Genomic DNA, 21,127 nt, shown 5'->3' with positions numbered 1-21,127 from the left:
AGAGCTGGCGCCCAGGTCCCCATCTTTCCTAGAAAGGGAGCGTCACAGAAGCCAAACAGGCGGCAACAGGATCTGACGGACCCGATCTCCGGCCCTGTCCGACGTGGCTAGGCAGCGTCGGAGTTCCAAGTCTCGCCATCGGTGGTCCAATGAAAAGAGGCTGGGCGGGGCGCAACGCATATACGAACCTTCCCCCTTTCCTCGACGCCTCGTTTTCCTCCCTCCGTCGCCTCCGTCGCCGCGCCCTTCAAGCTGCCGCCGACAACCTCCCCGTCATAATATCCGCCCGACATCCCTCACCATGATCGCTGTACAGAAACCGCCATCAATGTTCTCCTCGCCCGCTTTCCGTCCTGCCCACGCAAGGCTCACTTCGGTCCCCGTCGTCGTCCGCCCTTCGCACGTCCCCGGCGTCCTCAACCTCTCCAAGCCTGTTCAGTTCTCTCCCCGCCCGCAGCACGCTCAACCTCAATCCCGTGCTCCCCGTGTGTCCCCCAAGAACAAGCCCCAGCAGCGCTCGCCCCAGCTCTCCCGCGCGCAGCCTGCCCCCGTTGAGAAGTCCCAGCCCGCCCCCCTCTCTCTCGCGAAGGTCGAACAGCCTACCCCGACGTCCGATAGCTCTCCCCGGGGTCGTAAGCAGCACAAGAACCGTAAGGACAGTGGTCGCAGGTTAGCGTCAGTTCCTGATAGATGTTTGGCGCTCGTGGCTTACCGTTGAGTTTTTTCTCGTCGCAATCGCAGGGGAGCTTCTGTCTCCCCTTCTGATGTCGCTGCGCGGCGACACGCCCACCAACCCTCCCCTACTCCTGTTCGCACACCCTCGCCTTCCCAGAAGGCTCCCGCCGCTCCCCGAGCTCAGGTCTCTCGGGCCAAGCCAGAGGTTTCGTCCGACCCCTTCATCGTCGACGTCGACGCCGCCAGCAAGCAGGACTGCAAGGCCCCCCGCTCCGCCCCCAAGCTCGCCTCGCAGCCCTCGGGCAAGCTCGCCCGCCGCCGCCAGGCCGGTCAACACGACTCGCCGGTCCCCCAGTCCCCTCTCGCCGCAAGATCGGCCGGGCCGCCAACGAGGAGACTACTGCGCACCCCCAGTCAGTCTCTGCTATCCGTCGCCCTCCCCCTCGCCGCGCCAGTACCGACATGACTTCCACCCGCTGGGACTCGTTCCCCGTCTGCGATGACTCGTCCGACTGCGGCGACGACAGCGACCTCACCCCCCCACCACTCCCATCCGGGAGGTTGCTTCGGTCCCTCCGAAGGCAGGCATGAGGGGTACGTGGCAGCAGGAGAACTTCATCGTTGACGACGCCCCTCGCACTGCCCCGTTGTCGTCGACCGTCGGCTTCCCCTTCGCCGGGACCAGCCCCTGCTCCACCCCGACTCCGGCCCAGCGTCGTCGCAACCATCGCCGTGTTCCCAGCGAGGGTGTTTTCGCGATGTCAACCGACGAGGAGTCCGCCTCGTCGTCCGCGTCGGACCTCTTCGAGGCCATGCACATCAAGCGCCGCGGCGTCACCATCCCTCGTGCTCGCTGCTCCACTGGACCTTCCCCCTCGGCCTTCGGCGCCTCTACCGTTGACCAACTCACTTCATCGTCCGCGCCGTCCCTCGCGGCTGGATTTTTCGCGGGCTCTGTCTTCCAAAACTCGCCAAGTCCGGACGATCTCCCTGCCCCCTCTTTTGCGGTGTAATTGTACCATAGCACCATAGAATTCGTCAAGTGTAGAGGTTAGCCCCGTCATCTTCTCCGTTTAACCACCTACTAATTGGACCACTACAGCCCGGGCCACCCAGTGCCCGTAGACGCTGTTCGTACTGTCGCTGATTACGACTAATCCGCCATCCTCAAGCCGCGCGTCGATCGCATAATGGCATGCTACTCCGCCACGCTAGTCGCCCCCCACCATCCTACATGCCACTCCCCTCGACTTCGTGCCACTCTGGTCTCGAAGTCGTCCGGGTCCTGGCGTTTTATTCTCAGTATCATTATTCATTCGACGTTGTCTTCTATCATCGACACCAGCGACTCTCCGGCTCTCGGTTTCCTCGGGCTCCACACACTGTTCGACTTCATCCACCCCCTCGGCATCACCCCCGGTTCACGGCTCTCTCGCACAGGACATCCACGCGCTTCACACCTCTCCCTTCAGCATAGATACCCCGCCTATTGCTGGGTCAGTCATCGGCGCTGGCATTCATACCCCACCGCCTGTGGCAACAGGTCCCCACCGAGTCCGCGACTCGTCGCGGGCGAGAAGACCAACCCACTCGACCCCCCTTCCGTGTATATTCTATCCCTCCGACCTGACCTCTTCTCGATCTCAACTTGTGTCATTACATCTCGGCTCCGTGCATGCTTTCGCATCTCCGTCGCATCGCATTTCGTCTCTACCCTCCTCCGCCACTCTGCTCTACCCGATGGTCGCCGTCTTTTCAAGCGGCCCCGGCGTTGTACAAACAGAAGTCCTAGACGAGCAAGAAGAAAAACGATGACATGAAGACCGCAGCAAAACCTCGGCTATATGGTCGGCTGGAGGGCCGATCTCGCATATTTATCTCCTCCCTCGGCTCGCATCAGCGGGACGCACCGCCCGCCCAGAGGGCCGCATCGTCTTCCTTCTACTGGCGTCGTCGTTCCACGCATGTGTTCTTGGGTTCTGGGACTACCTTGGTCATGTTTATTCCTCCTCATTTTTACTATATCGTAGTGTACCGCGCGCCCCTTCCTTTTTTTTCACGGCCGCGGAGATATGTCCGATGTTCGCGTTTCCCCTTGCCTCTTCTCCCCACGCTCACGTTCACACGATGTTTAGGTTGCCCTTCTCCCCCGCCCCCTTCCCCCCTTGCACGATTACCTGCATTTTCTCCATTTTCTTTGGCGTGTTGCCGCACAGTGTATCAATATCACATCCTCGTCACATCGCCACACCCATCCCCCTTCCTGTTCCATCTTGTGCACTAGTATCGTCTCCATGGCTAATGTCACCGCTGGCGCCTGCGCTTCCGGTCAGCCTCTACAGTATATCTCTGCCCCGCCGTATTATCTACTCCCCTCCCCCGCCCCCTCACATCTTACCACCCTTGCCTTCTTATCTCCTTCCATTCCGACCCGCTTGTGGCATAGCGGATACCTTGGGGTCGGTGTACGTTGTTGGCTTTGCTCGTGAGTCCTTCCTCGCTGCATGTGGTGACGTCGCTGACTGAATTTCGCTTGCAGCATCATCATGTGTCTATACCGCACGCATACCCAACGGCCACCCCCCCGTATACCGCTGTCCACCTCCGTGCCTGGGTGCTCGCCTCCCTTGGTTGTCTTCCTTGGACGACCAAGCCTTGTACATATCTCGGCGACCCCCAGTGTCTTGTTTCCTTCACCGGCTGGGCTTCGAGGTGCTTGCAACTTCGTCGTCCGGACTCGGCCGCCCCCACACCCTCCCTTCCGACGCTCGTTGCCTGATCTGTCCATTTGTCCCATTTATCGACGACATAGAAATGTGAATTGTGTTCAACTCGATACTCCGTTTCCCCGCCTCGCGTCGGTCGCCATCCCTCAAGCCCCCGCTCCGCTTGTATTCGCTTCGTTCGCTGTGCTCCTCGCTATCGGACCCGGTCCTTCGCATCGTCGTCGTCCCCGCAACTGCATTCAAGTTTCCCCAGCACGTCATCGTCGCATCGCTGTATTCTTCACATCCGCATCCGGCCATCGCTTTGTCCACCAGCCCCCTGCACGCGTGTCACCCTCATCCCCATTCTACCCCAACGCGCAAGCTCATCACATGCCCTATGCCACACTCCCATCTATGTGCGACACACATCCACGACATGCGGCGATCTACCATCTCATGGACCCAGTTGTTGCGACGGAGGACGGTCGAAGGCGGAGGCGAAGTTCGGAGCCTCGAGCGCGCGCGATTGTGCGATGGGGAGGCGCAGTGTTCAGTCAAAAATGGACAGTTCTCGGTGTGCATCTGTCGGTTGCTTTTTCCCCCTACCCCCATCTCTGCATTTTCTCGTGGACATGCGTTTGCGGACTCGCCTCGTTCCGATCTCCCATGTTCATCTGCACGTTTCCCGAATCCCCCTCCCCACTCGCCCCACTCTATCCTCTCTTCTTTCTCCTTCTCGATATGAAGAACCTCAGTAATACACGCTCATGTTACGATACGTTGGCTCGCCTTGTCGCAGTACGGTACGATATGACACGACGGTTTCCGATAGCTTACACACGTACACGGTCGCTCGGCGCGCGTGCCGATCATCGCCGCTGCTGCTGGTGCAGCCCCGCAAGATCCAGCGGACGGCTGCAGCCAGCTGGCGGCGGTGGTGGTCGGGTCACGGACGCGCGTTGGGTGGCTGGAGTACGACGAACGCTTATCCGAATATATGATCCCCTTTGGACGGACTTGCTTGGGGTGTGCGTATGTGCTCGCTGGAGTCGAGTGGGGCCGACGTTGTAGCGTCGAGTAAGGGATGGTGCCGTCTGGCTGTGTCGACAACCTCCTCTTGTCTGCGTATCAATACATGCAAGGAGTACGGCGGAGGACAGCTTGATCAAGTGCATCACACCCCAGCAGTCATACGGACAGCTTCGAGCGCGGCGACGGCGACGGCGAGCCCGCTCACCATCGCGACCGATCGCGCGCTGCCGCCGGTGTCCCTGCCGCTGGACACCTTGAGGTCGTTGCGGAGGGAGCTCGTCGGCGTGCCCGTGGACGTCGTGGGGAGCGCGGTGTCAGCGAGAGCGGAGGAGAGGAGGGGGGAAAGAGAAAGAGGTGAGATCCCAGTGAGTAGGGTTCGCTAACAAATAACTTATTTGTTACTTGTGTTACTATTAGTTGTTAGTAACATGTTAGTAACACGTTAGTAACAAGTGGGCTCCCAAGGGGTGTCCGGACGATGTTACAAATGTAACAAACTTGAGAGAGCCTTGGCACCTTACAGGCATACATTGGATGTGCTGTGGGTGGGCGTTCAAACATCAAACAGCAGCCGGAGCTTCGACACGTCTACTGCGGTGACACTGTCCTTGATGAGCTTGCCAAATCCCAATTGTGCCTTGCAACCCGGGTTGCGCGGGTGAGGTGGTGTTCGGGGCATATCACGGGTACCCCCGGCCCGCCCACGGGCCTCACAGCCGCTCCTTCACGCCCGACGCGTTCATGTCTCGCCGCGCTCAACGTTAACATTCAACGTTCAACCCTTGCCCTACCCATCGCCGCCCCTCCCTTGAGCCTCGCAGATTACACCGCGAACCCTCTGGCATGTTCACCTTCGCCACGGCCGTGCTGCAGCCTACAGACGTCGTCTCCACCACCCAAGACACTGCCGCTGCCATGCTGGTCACTCCCTGTGTCTCGTCTACCGCCTCTCCCGACGTCCACAGCTGGTCAGTACCAGTCAGTCGTGATTCTCGGCTCACTGATCTGGCCAGCAGATGCCGACCATCAGTACTCTGTTTGGGCCCGCTCTGTGCCCCCACAAATCTACCATGCCCGTCCTCCGCGCGTGCTACCACGACGATGTGCCCAATCTCGTTGCCCTTGGTAGCGAAAACTTGGCCAAAGTCATCTAGCTCGTACTCCCCCGCGTGCTTTCTCATCCCCGTGTTCGATGTGGCTCACGCTCCCTAGTGCACTCTCTGCGTGCATCGCGCGCCCCGACCGCGCGCCCGCACCTCACCTGGCTCGTCGTCAACTATGAGTACGACATGACCATGCTCCACCCTGGCGCAAGCGAGACTATTGCGGCTGTTGTCTCGCTCTGCCTACCGTCGCCGCCTACGTGCGCCAAGCGCGATCTGGCACGTCTGCGGACGGCTCCATGGGGTGGCAGATTAAGTACGCGCTCGACCAAGGTGCGCGCGGGGTGCTCGTGCCCATGGTGTATGTTTGTTTTGCACCCACATTCGTGCGAACATGGCAGCAGAGGCGGGAGGTGGAGCGTGCGGGGGAGGAGGGAGAGCGAGAATGCTGCAGAGTGATGAGTTCTGAGTACCGCTTGCAGGTCTCCACTGCCAGGGCACAGGCCAAGTTCGTCGCCACCCCCGGCCTCTTCCCCCCATAGGGCGTGCGCGGGCCTGTTCACGCAGACATCACTCCGGGCGAGCGCCCCGTGCGCGCATCCTCGTCCTTGTCCGGGTCGAGTGACAAACCTCAATGAGAACCTTGCCGTCGACGACCTCGGTGCGTGCTGCCTCTCCCCGTTGAATCTGAAGTAGCGAGGAAGGGCAAGCACTGACCCATTCCGTATTCATAGACAGCGTCTTCATCCTCCTGCTCTCAGAGTCCTGGCCTGCCTCGTTGGCGACTCAATCAAGATTGGCGGCTGGGATTTCTAGGTTATGGAGATGTGTAGATCGCCCGAATACATGTGCCTACTCTTTTATTTGTTACATGTTACTAACAAGCGTTACAAATACCGTCAGAGGTTTGTTATTTGTCGCGTATGTTACAAGGCCCCAAGTTATTTGTTAGCGAACCCTACCAGTGAGACACGGGACTCGGACGGGGCGAGAGAAGAGAGGGAGGACGCACCGAAGACTCGCGTTCTGGCACCCGGCATCGTGGTGTTGGCGGCCGGGTCGTCGCTGCATTCGTTGGTCCCGCTCTGGCCCTGCTCTGTCATGTTGGGTGCGGAGCCGGGGAGGTACGTCGCGGTGTACGTCTGCGCGAGGGCGGAAGAGAGGAGCGCGGGTGTGACGAGGGCGCTGAGGGCGAACGATAGAAGTACACAGCGGAGCGAAAGCTGGAGATGGCGTGGACGGTACGGTAGATGGTGAGTGATAAATTAGTACGCAATGTGTTGTGTGGGTCATTAGAGATGTGTGGGGAGGTGAAGGGACATCTACAGTAGAATGCATGCGAAGGGGTGGTATACGAACAGGAATAAGTATATCAACAGACGTGGAGATGGAGGTCGCCGTGTCAGGCTAGAAGGCGTTGTTGGTTTCTAGTGTTCCAGTGTACGCCCTCATCCGAGGCATGTCCATTACGCTTAGTCATATATGCGACGTTCCCACGCATTGTACAGTACTATGCCGCCGTATTGTCCTAGGTCGATATCCGTTCTATCATCCTATCCACTAGGGTTCGCTAACAAATAACTTGGGGCCTTGTAACATACGCGACAAATAACAAACCTCTGACGGTATTTGTAACGCTTGTTAGTAACATGTAACAAATAAAAGAGTAGGCACATGTATTCGGGCGATCTACACATCTCCATAACCTAGAAATCCCAGCCGCCAATCTTGATTGAGTCGCCAACGAGGCAGGCCAGGACTCTGAGAGCAGGAGGATGAAGACGCTGTCTATGAATACGGAATGGGTCAGTGCTTGCCCTTCCTCGCTACTTCAGATTCAACGGGGAGAGGCAGCACGCACCGAGGTCGTCGACGGCAAGGTTCTCATTGAGGTTTGTCACTCGACCCGGACAAGGACGAGGATGCGCGCACGGGGCGCTCGCCCGGAGTGATGTCTGCGTGAACAGGCCCGCGCACGCCCTATGGGGGGAAGAGGCCGGGGGTGGCGACGAACTTGGCCTGTGCCCTGGCAGTGGAGACCTGCAAGCGGTACTCAGAACTCATCACTCTGCAGCATTCTCGCTCTCCCTCCTCCCCCGCACGCTCCACCTCCCGCCTCTGCTGCCATGTTCGCACGAATGTGGGTGCAAAACAAACATACACCATGGGCACGAGCACCCCGCGCGCACCTTGGTCGAGCGCGTACTTAATCTGCCACCCCATGGAGCCGTCCGCAGACGTGCCAGATCGCGCTTGGCGCACGTAGGCGGCGACGGTAGGCAGAGCGAGACAACAGCCGCAATAGTCTCGCTTGCGCCAGGGTGGAGCATGGTCATGTCGTACTCATAGTTGACGACGAGCCAGGTGAGGTGCGGGCGCGCGGTCGGGGCGCGCGATGCACGCAGAGAGTGCACTAGGGAGCGTGAGCCACATCGAACACGGGGATGAGAAAGCACGCGGGGGAGTACGAGCTAGATGACTTTGGCCAAGTTTTCGCTACCAAGGGCAACGAGATTGGGCACATCGTCGTGGTAGCACGCGCGGAGGACGGGCATGGTAGATTTGTGGGGGCACAGAGCGGGCCCAAACAGAGTACTGATGGTCGGCATCTGCTGGCCAGATCAGTGAGCCGAGAATCACGACTGACTGGTACTGACCAGCTGTGGACGTCGGGAGAGGCGGTAGACGAGACACAGGGAGTGACCAGCATGGCAGCGGCAGTGTCTTGGGTGGTGGAGACGACGTCTGTAGGCTGCAGCACGGCCGTGGCGAAGGTGAACATGCCAGAGGGTTCGCGGTGTAATCTGCGAGGCTCAAGGGAGGGGCGGCGATGGGTAGGGCAAGGGTTGAACGTTGAATGTTAACGTTGAGCGCGGCGAGACATGAACGCGTCGGGCGTGAAGGAGCGGCTGTGAGGCCCGTGGGCGGGCCGGGGGTACCCGTGATATGCCCCGAACACCACCTCACCCGCGCAACCCGGGTTGCAAGGCACAATTGGGATTTGGCAAGCTCATCAAGGACAGTGTCACCGCAGTAGACGTGTCGAAGCTCCGGCTGCTGTTTGATGTTTGAACGCCCACCCACAGCACATCCAATGTATGCCTGTAAGGTGCCAAGGCTCTCTCAAGTTTGTTACATTTGTAACATCGTCCGGACACCCCTTGGGAGCCCACTTGTTACTAACGTGTTACTAACATGTTACTAACAACTAATAGTAACACAAGTAACAAATAAGTTATTTGTTAGCGAACCCTACTATCCACCATCGTCGTCCTATCCGACACCTTGTCCGTCATCTGGCGTCCTTTCGCCCCTACAGCTCTCTTTGTCCACTGTTCGATTCTTCACAGGTGTTTCGGGGGAGGGAGATGGTATTGAAGACGGGAGAGCGCGGGGCAAGCCGTGCGCGATCCCCGCGCGGGGCTGCGGTGCGCGCTTAGGGCGCGCGCGCGCGGCCACGACCGATATGTTCGATCGACCTCGGACTCTCGTTTCCCCGCGTCGTCGTCATCTGTTTGCGAATGTTTCTGTTGTACTTGTACGTGCCCGCGCCCCGACGGCCACCTCGGTCCTCGACTACGAGACTGAGGTGAGCCTACCATACGTTCTCCCTGATTCCGGGCCTCGGGCTGATCTGTAACACCAGATCCATTCAATAGGTACCTACTAATATATCCAGTCCTCGACTACGAGACTGAGATCCATTCAATAGATGGTAGCCGGAGTGGTGGGCGAGATCGGTGAGGGACGAGCCTGCGCCGTGCGGCGCCGGACTTGGCTCTCGATCTTCGAACGTTGCTTCTGGAGATCGCTGTCCTTTAGCTTCACCGAAAGGCACATGTCGATGAAAGCGTCGGGGTTGGCGGGGAGGGACGTGGGATGGAAGAGCATGTCCAGGGCAGCATCCGGAGAAGTACATTGCATGATCTTCTCTTTGCTCCACGTGAAGAGAGCGATCCCGGCACGGAAAAGGAAGGAGACGCCTACCAAGAGACGGATGAACACCAGACAAGTCATAGCAACATATGCACGCACCATCGAACAGGAACACATCCCAAAGGCGGACGACGTAGTCCGGAGGGAGTGCATCGACAAAAGCGGTAGTGAACCTAAATGCCACAACCAACGTGAGCTGGAGCGCCATCTGACATGGTGCGAAACGACGAACAAAGTGTGGATGACTTGGATCGGCTTGACGCCCATATCACCAAAGAGCTTCTTCGCCACAACCGGCTCGTTCGCCTCCACCGCGCGGCCAAAGAGCGATGCATCGACCTCCAGCTGCACGCTGGTACTGAAGAAGTACGGCCGAAGATGGGATTCCATGAGCGCAACGAATATCCAGAATGCGTCTTCCTCTGGGGATTGCATCAACAGCTGCGCCGCAATCAACACAAGCCCTGAGGAACATGATAAATAACGTCAGCCCAGACCATCATCTAGTGTCCACACCACTCGCACCTCTAGAGTACGTGACATCCGGGACTATCGTCAAGTATACCTTGAGCAACTTGGCGAGCGACCCGTCTTGCAGCTCCGGCTTGTCCGCATACGACGCCCGGATGTCGCGCTCGATGTCCGCGGCGGCGGCGACCTTCTCGCGGTCCGCGAGCTTTTGGTACAGCCCGTCCATGCGCTTCGCCCTGCTGTCGATCACCATCGCCCACACCATGTACTGCACCGACGCCGGCACGCCGTCGACGACCATCTTCCGAACCTTCTTGCTCTTGCGCGCCTGCGCGGGAGGCGTCGATGCCAGCGCCTGGACCCACCGCTGCTCACGCTGCCGATGCACCTCTGCGCCCCCGCTCCTGCTCGCGCGTACGCTGGCAGCGCTCGGGCGCACGGACATTTCGAGGAAGAAGAGCAATGGATGCATGACTGCGAAGTTCATGATGATCAAAACTTTCAGCAAGTCGTCGATACTGATACCACTCACTATGTGGGATCGAAAGTCGAGTGTGGGCTTCTGCCTACTTCTGCGAGCACGGTGATGGGAGACACCTCGGGCAAAGGCGGAGAACTCACCTCACGTTGAAAGCCATGGGAAATAAATGGGTCGTGGCTTCAATTCCCGATGTCACTTTGATGTCACTTGTCTTTCTCTCCGCGTCTAAGGTTGCCTTTCGCGCGGGGAGAAAAGTAAGACTCCCTTGCGAAATGAAGGTGAAGGGTCGGGGGTTTCTCCGTGAGATGGGAGCGAAAGGTCACATTTCGCTCACATTCCACTTGCCTGACGGCTAGTTAGTACTTTATCTCCGCCAGAATTGAAGTCCCGACCCATCAATTCCCATGGCTTTCGCAAGGTATGTTCTCCGCCTTTGCCCGAGGCGAGAAGACCATTCGATACCAATCTGTCACCGCAGAGTCCATCTTACGAAGGGGGTGAATGAAAGGAACAACCTGTTGTCTAGTGTGTTGGGGGGAGACTGGTGTCATTGGCACTTCAACTACTAGTTATACAGGCAATTTAACTAGCGCGTCTTATGGTCCCGGTCCCGGGCCACTCTCAGGCACCTTGCTAAGATGGATTTACGTGCGAGGTTTGTACAGGCTGATGTTGATCGGCAGCGATGGCTTAGCGCTATCTCCAACAGTGGGGAAGGTCACCCCAGAGAGGTTCCAGGCGACCGGCTTTTCCGATGGTGCGAAAGTGAATTTGGCCAGGAGCAGGCACATCACGACCTCTGCGAGTATAACTCCAGGTCAGTAACGCGATCCTGTCAAGCGCCAAAGATGCGCGCAAAACGAAGCCGGACGCACTCATCTCGAGTTGGGAGAACTTGAAACCGCTGTCATGTGAGAGACATGAGCTCCGATAGACCCAACAAGGCTGCAGGCAGAAACTCACATGCACGCCCGCCCGCCGCCGAGGAACGTCATCCTACGTACGAGGTAGAAGGAAGGCTCGTCAGCCCTCGGATACGCCAGGCAGAACGGCTTGGGAACACGCACAGGTTCGAGTACACGCCCGGCACGCGCGCGTCCTGGACGGTCTCGGGGAGCGGCGCGAGCCAGCGCTCGGGCTTCCACTCGAGCGCATCCTCGCCCCAGATCGCCTTGTTGCGGTTCGCGGAGCGGATCGCGATGCACACCGACGTGTCCTTCGGGACCGCGATCTCGCGCGCCTCGGTTCCGTCGCGCATGCGGAGCGGCTGCGAGAGCGGCAGGACCGCGTCCTCGCGCGTCTCGCGGAAGAGGTTCGAGACCGGGGGGAAGCTGTGGGCGTATTGATATCGAGGTGAGTGAAGGAAGGGGTGTCGGGAAAGGGGAGGACACGAGACGTACAGGCGCAGGGTCTCGCGGCAGACGGCATCGAGGTAGGGCAGATTGTGGAGTTCGTCGTAGTTGAAGTCCTCGCGGTCGCCGAGCGCCTCGAGGATCTCGGCGCGCAGCTTCTCCTGGATGTCCTGGTGTTTGGCGAGTAGAGTGAAAGTGATGGAGAGCGCGGTGGAGGTGGTGTCCATCGCGGCGAGGACGAGCGTCCTGCGAACATATCTGAGTCGTAAAGAAAGCGCATGATAGACGGACACGTACGACATCTGCCCTATGAGCTCCTCCTCAGGCAGCCTGTCATTCTCGTGTGCGCCCATGTTCGCGCGGACTGCGGCCCCATCCCGGCACAATGGAGAGTATGGTTAGAGTCCGCTCCACACCCTCAGCCCGACGGCACTCACGCAGGATGCTGATGATATCCTTGCCTTCGCCGATCTGACGCGTCACGGCTTCATCTCCGCGCTCGAGTGCCGCCTTCTTCTCCTCGAAGATATCGATCGAACGCCGACGCAGCGTATCAACGATATTTGAGAGCTTGTGCACACCCGCGTGTGGTACCAACGCCATCAGCCGGCGCTGCCACTCCAGGCTCAAACTGTAGAAACCAGGAAGGAGGGGGATGACGCGCCGAATGATCGCGAGCCGCATGAGCGTCGGCCTGTATAGTTGGTGGGTTGTTGCGGTCAGAACGGGGTACGAGACACGGCGGGAACGGTACACACTGAAAGTTTTTGATGGCGTCAGCGAAGGCGTCGGATTTGTCGGCCACGAGGGGGTCGAAGGAATAGCCGAGGCCGGCTTGACCGATGAGCTCAAGGGCCGTGCGGCCCATCCATTGGAGAAGGTCGATCTCGGACGAGCCGGCCTTGGGGTCAACGCGGCGTTCAATGGCAATCACAAGCTGGAGAAGAAGACGCTCAAGAATCAATTCGAAGGATTCGTAGGATAAAAGTCATACCCTGTGTGTGACCTCGTTAAAGATTGGAATCATATGGCGCATGTGCGCGATAGAGAACACAGGGTTCAGCATCTTGCGTTGTTTCCGGTGCTTATCGCCTTGAAGAAGTGGTTGAGCACATACCTCGTATGAGAGGACAGTGTATTCGAGGATTATGGAGCGACCACTTACCAAGAGTAGAAAGAAGACCCGTGCCGAAGTGCAAGTTGTTTCCCCTGTGAGAATAGACATAGCCATTAATGCTAATCGATTCAAGAGCCCAGGGTTTACTGAACTACGCACTTGATGAACCATTGTGTCTCCTCAAAGACGTATTGATCCTTTACGACAATAGCGTGCAGAGCGGTTGGGTCGAAAACGTAAAGCATACGATGCTGGAACGCCGGTGTCACTAAAAGCTGATGACACGGTGGGAACACACGCACCCCGAGGGGTCCTGCCAACTTAGCAATACCCGGGTATGACTCCGTCAGGTACTCCAGGAAGTCCCAGCCATTGGGATTAACGAGCTGCCCGAGGTTGCCTGCAGAAAATGGGTTCAGTTAAAATGTAGCAAGACCGCAGGGCGTATCAATGCTGACCAAGCTTGAACGACTCAGGAGCAGGTCCCGGTACGTTGTCGAGGGGGGACCTGACGAACACCTGGCGGAAGTACTTCCAGAGGACGTAGGAAACGCCGCATATCAGCGTGCTCTGCGCAATGGTCGCGAGCATGACTGGCGAGCTTTTCGGAAAGGTGGGCAGTCAACTTGCTCCTGAGAGAGATAAGAAGAGCGAGGGAGGGAGTACGGAGCCGCTGCAGAAACCTTCGCCGCGAGACTGTTATATGGGGGCACAGATAGCACATTGGAGAACGGACCTCGCTCATAACGCGCGACAAACGTCCGTTGGCCACGGACGGTCCACCGGCTGCGGGCGGCGAACCTCCTGGAAAAGGGGATACAATGCATGCGAGGGGAACCCCGGGTGACGTGACCGCATGGGAGACTGGTGAGCCGGCAGACTGCCGGAGGAGGCTGGCATTCCCGAAGGGCGCGGGGGTTTTGCACGATGACCGGGGGCCGACAGTGGGAAGGTTGCCGGAGTTCACCGCTTAACAGGCACAAAACCTGCGTCACGCCTGTGTGTATTCTTCAAGTTCTGTCGATAGGCATGAGTCGTCGTCGGTATTTGATCGGATTCCAGCGGCATTGGCAGTACGCGAGCGGACAGAAGGCCCTGGTGAGTCAAATTGGGTGAGTGGATGGGAACATATGAGCGAACGCGGTTCAATCGCACGAGACAGGGGCGGAGTCGAAGGTTCCCTTCAGTTCACGCGACAACCTGAACAATACTGCGCATCAGAAGCCGAAGCCTCGTGATATATTTGCCGCGGACTTCCCTCCAAATGGAGCGTCGATCGCTGCCTGCGCAGGTGGTGGGTTGAATCGTAAAAGCATTAATCGAGCTGACGAGTTGAGCTAGACGTGCCCTTTAACACACCTTTCATTGTAGAGTTCCTGACGAAACAACCGCAATGAATTACCCTTGGGATGAGCAGTGGATTTAAGGAGATGATAGAATACCAGACAGCATGGATTTCAACATGGCTATGTCAGCCCTTACTCAACCGAGGGACCAGTGAATGGTGAGGGAAGACTGTATGACGATGCCCTAAAGCAAATTCCTGATCGTGCTGACGCTTCAGCGGTGTAAGCGGCATTGGAGATTTGAATATAAGACTGCAGAAAACAAAAGCAACATCGTTGGGGGACGATACACAGTGATACATACTAAATTTTCTTCTTGACCGCCCTTCGGCACATCACAAATCAAATGAGCTTGAGTAGATCGCTCATGACACCCATAGCTGTCACCGCCGCGCCTGCGCCCGCTCCCTGCACGACGAGAGGACGCGCGCCATATCGTTCGGTGTGGAACACGATGACGTTATCAGAGCCACCCAGCGCGGTCGCGAACGGGTGCGTCGCTGGATACCTGCGCGAATATCCAGGTAAATTGCGACCTGCTGCCACGACCTGCAGAACGCACCTCTCAAGACCCGCCTTGATCACCCCACTCTGCACGTCGATGACACCCGCGTAACGGAGGACCTGCCCCGCCTTCGCCGCTTCTGCGCGCATCGCGTCGAACTGCGCGTCGAACTGGGGAAGTCGTGCGATGAAGTCGTCGCCTGTAGCCGCGTCCTCAAGCCCGACGGGCACGAGAGACTTGGTTTGCACGGACTTGTACCCTTCGGGGAGTGCGGTGCGCAGTACCGGAATGACGCGCGAGAGGATGGTGAGCTTGCGCGCGACGTCGGCACCGTTGAGGTCATCCGCCGGGTGTGGCTCCTGATGCGCGCAAGGATAAGAGGAGGATGCAGAGCCAAGGGACGTGGGCGACATACGGTGTAGCCCTTTTCGCGCGCGACGCTGACGACGGAGGAGAAACTCGGACCCTCCGCATTTCCCGTCGAGAACTCGTTGAAGATGTAGCTCATCGTCCCCGAGAACACGCCCTGGATTTTGACGACCTGCAGGGGAGCCGTCAGCGCCCCCGACTATCTGCACGCCATCCCGCACCATCCATAAAACACGAAACGCACCTTGTCCCCCGTCGCGACCAGATCCTTCAGCGTCGACACGACCGGCAGCCCCGCGCCCACTGTCGCTTCGTTTAGGCACCGCGCGCCGCTCTCGAGGCTCGCGGCGAGGATGCGCTCGTACAGGCCGAGCTCCGCCGAGAACGCCTTCTTGTTCGGCGTCACGACGTGCACCCCGAGCTTGAGCAGGTCCGGGTAGAGCGCCGCGACGGCGTCCGAGGATGTGTTGTCGACGAAGACGGCCTCCTGGCCGGGGCGCACGAGCCCGGCGAGCTCGCGGACGAGGAATGGCAGGTCCGGCTTGAGCCCCGAGCTCGCGAGCATCGTCTTCCACGCGTCGGGCGCAAGCGTGAGCCCGTCGGGGTGGTAGAGCGTCGTCTTGGACGAGGCGAGCGCGACGAGCCGGAAGGGAGAGGGTTGGGGGAAGGCGAGAAGTTGTTTGATGAGCTCGCCGCCGACGAGGCCTACGCCTACGACGGCGACGTGGAACCTCTTGGTAGTGGACGCGATGCTGAGAGCCATGATGAGAGTGTGTTCAAGGGCTAGAGAGCGATGGAGAGAGGCAGTTGGCGACTACGATTGCTGCAGTCGCGGACGAGGCATGCAGTGCTTCAGGGAGTTATCGCGTCATCGAATTATCATCGACGATCTTGCCTCTGTGTTTTTGCGTTGTCCAAGACCTCGTGTTGCGAAAAGAACTCTCGCAGTCTTGAGTACTTGTATCAGAGCGATGCCATGGCCTGTGGGCGAACGAGGGCAGAAGAGGACGATCTGGTAGGAATCGAAGACAGGTTTGTTCACTTGTTACTAGTGGTCTGGTTTGTGAAGCCCTCATGTCGGGGAATCACAATCAAGCAGCAACCTCACTCAACAGACATACAAAGGGTTATCTTGATACGTGCAGGTCATTATATATTGTACATGTACATGCAGAAGAGTCATGGAGTCATGGTGCGATATGCAGATATGAGAGGGTAACTGCAGCAGTATACAGCGTCCCAATGCAAAAAGCGTGTTGTACGTGAAGGATATCCTGTCGTAAAGTGGTGTATACGGTTTGCAACATGTCGACGTTACGGCTTGCGCGCGCCGGGCGCCGAGGGCCTCTAAAGTAACAAACAGACAAACGGGGAAAGCAAATGGAAAACAGCATGAAAAGGGACAAACGTTTCTATACAGCAACAAACCATGAGATGGGGTCCGACTACCCTTCGTTGACTGTGACGGTTGGAGGGCGGTCTAAGGAGCCTACGGTGTTACTTGTCGCCGAGACGGCAGCTGAGGGGTGTGTCAGAGTGGCCGGGGACGCGTCTGAGCTTGGACCTTCGTCAGAACCTTGCAATGCAACCGGACTTTCCGAGCGATAATCGGGCGCCTCGAAGGGTATCGGCGTGATGTTTCGAGGAGTATGCAAAGGCGTGTTCAACGTGTTCGTGGCGCCACGGCTGACCGAGAGAAGCGAGTTGACCTCCGACGCGAGCGAGGCTAGCGAAGTTAGTGAAGGGGATGTCCATATTCGTACGGCACCGTCGTGACTTCCTGTGGCGAACATGAAGGTCTCCCAAGCATGGTTCCAGGCGATGCATGTGAGGTCGCCGCCGACGGTTTGTGCCCTGATGTGATGCAGCAAGGTGCCAGATTCACGATCCCATATATGAATGTCCCCAGCTGGAGACAGCAAGTCAGCGATGGGGAGCAGGCGAGATGAAGGAGAAATGCTTACCTTTGCCAGCGCAAAGCACCATTTGATCGTTGTTGCCACCGAAATAGCTGGGTCCGGCGAAATCGACTGTAACCTTGGGCATGTATGTATGGCGCAACGACAGTCGAACGGTGTCTTTGACTGATTCCACCTTCCAGAGCTGAGGGGGTGCCTTGTTTTCGTAACTGACAAGAGCCACTTGATCGTTCCTTGCCAGCGTGATATCGCGAACCTCGTGAAGTACAGGTACCCGGCTGGAAGCGAATGTTAGAGGTGAATTCATTGCACGTTCATGAAGAGCACCCACTTTTCGATCTCCTCTTTGACCATGTTGTATGCTGAAGATACGTGCAGTGAGATACAAAAGTCTGACATCACCAATATCCGTACCTATAATCTGCTTTTCAGCTCGACACTTGCTCGGATGTAAGCCATCCGCAGAAGCCGTGAGTGTTCCAACGCAGAGCATGCGAGTATTGTCCTGTGTGACCGCGACGTCGTGCAGAATCATCCTATCAAAGTGGTATTGTGCTTGAACCGAGCCGTTTAGATCCTGCAGGCGATAAAATCTGTGGTGAGTAGATGCCCAGTCACACTTGCCTATATCACGTACCAATTTGGTGACATCACTTCCTTCAACCGACAGGAAACCTGTACCGAGGCAGATTGTCAGTCCGAGGGAGATACGTTATACGAAATCGCCTGCCTTCGCCGCCAGGAAGCCACACTATGGATTGGACGTTTCGTCGACGATCGATTGTTCGACGACAGACGCCGTCCTACCGCCGGCAGCGTGAAGGTTTGTTTCATGAGGACGAAAACACTCGAAGCTCACCTCTGTCCAGACCTTAACACCACGGCCGAGCTTCGTGAGAAGTAGATTACCACTAGGAGACCACGCCACTTGACCGACGAAACCTTGAGGGTGTGCCAAGATACGGTGAGATGTAAATGATTCATGCTGTGCTCAGTGAGATCAGTCTATGGTAACGAGCTTTGATTCAAACAAATCATACTCACCCCAACTTTGAAGATGACCGAGGTTCTGTCCCAACTTGAAGTCGCGAGGAACTTCCCATTCGGCGAAAACTGCAAGTGCCGCACAAGCGCTGAATGAGCCTCGAACATCTGTGTCGGATGCATGCTCTTGAGCTTGGGGACGAGCGTCCCAACGCGCGAGTTCTTGAGCACCCCGACGGGCTCCATGTCCTTGCCTCCTTGACCATCCGAGCTCATTGTCCGCTGTCGGCGTGCGCTCCGTCCTACCACAGGGAACGCGCTGGACGCCGCACGCATCTTGATCACCGCACGGACCGCACTTGCGAACCTCCCGGGTGGTTCTGGGGGCCGTCCGTTCGAACCGTTGGCGACGGCGGTCTCGGTGGTCACGCTCGTCGCGGTGTCACCCTCTCCACCTTCAAAGCTTGTGACTGTAGGGGACCGGAGTTCCATGATGGGCTGTAGTGTGCCGAGGTCCGAGGACCCGTTTCGTCGCCAGATCGGGGTGATGGGTTCGGGGCTAGAGCTGAGTCCTAGGGGACTCCCTGGGGTGTCGACGCGCTCGGGGTCGTTTAGCTTCTCTTCATCCATCGGGCTTGTGGGGCGGAGGCGGTTGAAGGTGCGAGAATAGACCTCAGAGACGTGCTCGGAGAACGCACGGAAGCTGTCTCTGGTCCAGCGTGACGCTGCCCAAACCCACGCGCGAGGTTCGTAGATGAGCCATTTGATGCCGCGCGTGGACTTGACGCGCACTTTCGTCTCCGAGAGCACATCGGCAAGCCACTTCGTGCCATTGTGACGAGAGAAGGCCCATCGCTCGGATATGAACCACGCGGAAACGGCGGTCAGTCCGAGGATGCTGCACGCGGAGAATACGGTCGTCAGGGTGCATGTGACCGGGTGCTGGAAGTTGTGGTCAGCACGAGTGAACTTATTTGATGGCTATGATGTACTTACTTGTCCTGACGAGTATGCGAAAAGGACGAGTCCGATCGAGAAGCAGGCAACGGATAGCACAAGGAAAGCTAATGGTGATCGCTTGATCCAGATGAGCACCCACCACGGTACTCGATGCCCAGGTGAACGACTGCAAACAAATTAGCAAGCGCGAAGAGATATGCATATAGGATAGACTTACTACATTGCCTGTTTCCAGGTCACTCCCAACAGACTGTTGACAGCGGCACCGATACTGAACACCAATGAGGTGAACCAGAACGAGTTGACGGCGTTCGCGAGCGTTCCCTCGGTCATGTCAAACGAAAATTGCATCGTCGTTGCTGTGACGGCGGAAAAGAAGGTCGCCACTGTACTGAGATTGAGCAGATTCTGGCTGGCGTGCTTCTGCGCAAAGCGAATGGTCGGGACACCTGCAATGCGGAACTGGGTTACTCTTTGAAGTTGAGTTGCGTAATTGTGGTGAATAGACAAACCTATCTCTATGAACACTGAGAGAGACGAGGTGATGCTCTCAATGTGGTCTCCGAGCTCGGCGCTGAGGTCGTGAAGGTATCGCTGAACTGCTGGGTACTTGAACTGCCCTAAGCGACAAGTCAGTAGGAATTCATACAGTCCCCCACGTCATCGCTGACCTTCGTAGGCCTTGAGGCATGATGCCCAATACTGCGAATTTCCGTTTAAGCCCAGTCATTGATGCGACTCTCACCCGGCTCACCTTCAAGTCGCCCTCCAATGAAAGTATCGCAGAATTGACGGCTTCGTCAGTGAACTCTGGGAACTCGTTAAGGCAATCCAAGAACGTGGTCACGTCCTGAGCAAACATCTGCATCTGCTCTGGGAAGTCCTCGGGCTCAAGCTTCTCCATGAGCACCGGATTATGTACATGCGGTGGCGCTCGATGACGCTTCGATTTGCGGTATTGCGCCAGCTGAGGATTCGTGATTGAGTCTCGCGACTGGTGGTGAATTTTCCGAGGGAAAAGATCCGCGGCGTTCTCCCGGAAGAGAAAGAGGACCTGTGTCAGGCGTCCTCGGAGATGGTATGATGAAGACAGGATGCCGACGGAGCTGCCAAGCTGCCGGGCAGCGTTGGCGAAATTCCGGAGCTGCGGAGAGTTTAATATGTGAACATAAAAGAAGACGGGGTACGTCACCTCTTTGTCTAGGTTGTTCATACGTCTTCCGAGCGGAGATGATTACTACGCGTGAAGGAAGGCTAATGCTAGGTACACACCTTTGGAATTTGTTGAACGTCTCTGCCCCGACCTTTTGGAGGTGCTCATCGACAGTGGCTAACCAGGCATATTGAGATTCATTGAAACCGCAAGCGGAACATTAGACTCACGAACGTCGCGATCATCTTCAAAGCTGGGCTGCTGGGACGCTACGGAGTTGAGTTAGTGATATCGAACTGCAGGTACTATCGGAAGCATACGTCCGCAGCGCGCATATACGCGACGGAACAGCTTAATCCCAAAAAAGTAGGCGAAGACCGTGTCCTTCCCGGGTAAGGGCAGCCGCGCGACACTTGGTCCCGCCCAGAATAGATAGTACGCTTGGCAAGTCCGACCTGGTCCGACCGGATGATATTTCCATTCGCTGGCAGACCGCCTCTGAAGAGCCGTGGCATGCAAGGGAGAGGAGGGGTGTGGAGAAAGCGCGCCAGTAAAGGACATCGAAGGCAATGCCGCGGCGGAGTGCGGGGTAGATTGGCAAAGCATGGGATCCGCAAGCCCAGTCCGGACACAAACGCGAGAACATCCAAAGGCGGGCACTCACAGGAGCCTTCCAACTCATCATCCTTGCTCAACTCCGCAAGCGCATCCAGTAAACTTAGCAGGGTCTGCTTGCGTTTTTGGCCGCGCGAGCCATGTTCATCGTGGTTTGCTGAGGCAGTTGGACCGGACGGGATGGCGGTGAGGTCGTTGGGGTTCGCAGGAGTGTCATTTGCGTTCGTGCCTGGAGAGAGACGTTTGGAAAGCGGCCAGATAAGAGCATTCAGGACAAGACGCACCTCGACCCATGGTAATGGAGCTGCTAACGGAGAAACTCGCGCAGAGGATGTGATCGTGACGTACGGAATCTGGAGTACAGTGCACAGTGATCAGCGCGGAGTGATGGAACGTGTAGC

At 57.5% G+C, this 21,127-nt stretch overlaps 6 protein-coding genes across 6 annotated transcripts; 1 reads left to right on the top strand and 5 right to left on the bottom strand.

The window, feature by feature from the left end:
* Window positions 1-301: 301 nt before the first annotated feature.
* On the top strand, window positions 302-1,688 carry BXZ73DRAFT_75035 (uncharacterized protein; the record flags this gene model as incomplete). Its single annotated transcript, XM_048022143.1, has 3 exons — window positions 302-669; window positions 742-1,129; window positions 1,203-1,688. The coding sequence occupies 3 exons, from the start codon at window positions 302-304 to the stop codon at window positions 1,686-1,688; spliced, it is 1,242 nt and encodes a 413-aa protein (XP_047881345.1).
* Window positions 1,689-6,459: 4,771 nt separating this feature from the next.
* BXZ73DRAFT_98249 (uncharacterized protein) lies at window positions 6,460-8,073 on the bottom strand (the record flags this gene model as incomplete). The annotated part of the gene is made up of 4 exons (XM_048027635.1): window positions 6,460-6,476; window positions 6,531-6,703; window positions 7,781-7,931; window positions 8,019-8,073. 4 exons carry the CDS (start codon window positions 8,071-8,073, stop codon window positions 6,460-6,462), a joined length of 396 nt encoding a protein of 131 aa, XP_047881344.1.
* A 1,150-nt stretch (window positions 8,074-9,223) lies between these two features.
* On the bottom strand, window positions 9,224-10,370 carry BXZ73DRAFT_41905 (RabGAP/TBC; the record flags this gene model as incomplete). Its single annotated transcript, XM_048018859.1, has 4 exons — window positions 9,224-9,501; window positions 9,554-9,627; window positions 9,687-9,918; window positions 9,980-10,370. The coding sequence occupies 4 exons, from the start codon at window positions 10,368-10,370 to the stop codon at window positions 9,224-9,226; spliced, it is 975 nt and encodes a 324-aa protein (XP_047881343.1).
* A 680-nt stretch (window positions 10,371-11,050) lies between these two features.
* On the bottom strand, window positions 11,051-13,466 carry BXZ73DRAFT_98247 (cytochrome P450; the record flags this gene model as incomplete). The annotated part of the gene is made up of 13 exons (XM_048027634.1): window positions 11,051-11,205; window positions 11,282-11,310; window positions 11,370-11,402; window positions 11,474-11,737; window positions 11,807-12,004; window positions 12,056-12,122; window positions 12,196-12,452; window positions 12,517-12,695; window positions 12,753-12,850; window positions 12,924-12,967; window positions 13,035-13,126; window positions 13,178-13,275; window positions 13,334-13,466. 13 exons carry the CDS (start codon window positions 13,464-13,466, stop codon window positions 11,051-11,053), a joined length of 1,647 nt encoding a protein of 548 aa, XP_047881342.1.
* A 1,097-nt stretch (window positions 13,467-14,563) lies between these two features.
* BXZ73DRAFT_41765 (aspartate kinase homoserine dehydrogenase) lies at window positions 14,564-15,858 on the bottom strand (the record flags this gene model as incomplete). Its single annotated transcript, XM_048018834.1, has 4 exons — window positions 14,564-14,729; window positions 14,784-15,085; window positions 15,142-15,267; window positions 15,340-15,858. The coding sequence occupies 4 exons, from the start codon at window positions 15,856-15,858 to the stop codon at window positions 14,564-14,566; spliced, it is 1,113 nt and encodes a 370-aa protein (XP_047881341.1).
* Window positions 15,859-16,540: 682 nt separating this feature from the next.
* Window positions 16,541-20,956, bottom strand: BXZ73DRAFT_41583 (WD40 repeat-like protein; the record flags this gene model as incomplete). The annotated part of the gene is made up of 17 exons (XM_048018798.1): window positions 16,541-17,004; window positions 17,060-17,292; window positions 17,346-17,376; window positions 17,429-17,591; window positions 17,652-17,689; window positions 17,733-17,817; window positions 17,874-18,004; window positions 18,046-18,940; window positions 18,995-19,124; window positions 19,176-19,407; window positions 19,471-19,578; window positions 19,630-19,660; window positions 19,713-20,102; window positions 20,151-20,175; window positions 20,231-20,288; window positions 20,342-20,380; window positions 20,776-20,956. Coding segments are annotated over 17 exons (3,234 nt in total), but the record flags the coding sequence as incomplete, so codon positions are not given.
* Between the last annotated feature and the right edge of the window lie 171 nt (window positions 20,957-21,127).

This window comes from Epithele typhae (genome assembly GCF_022376455.1).
Source record: "Epithele typhae strain CBS 203.58 chromosome Unknown BXZ73scaffold_6, whole genome shotgun sequence".
Taxonomy (NCBI): Eukaryota; Fungi; Basidiomycota; class Agaricomycetes; order Polyporales; family Epitheliaceae; genus Epithele; species Epithele typhae.
This window is presented reverse-complemented; position numbering and strand designations above follow the sequence as displayed.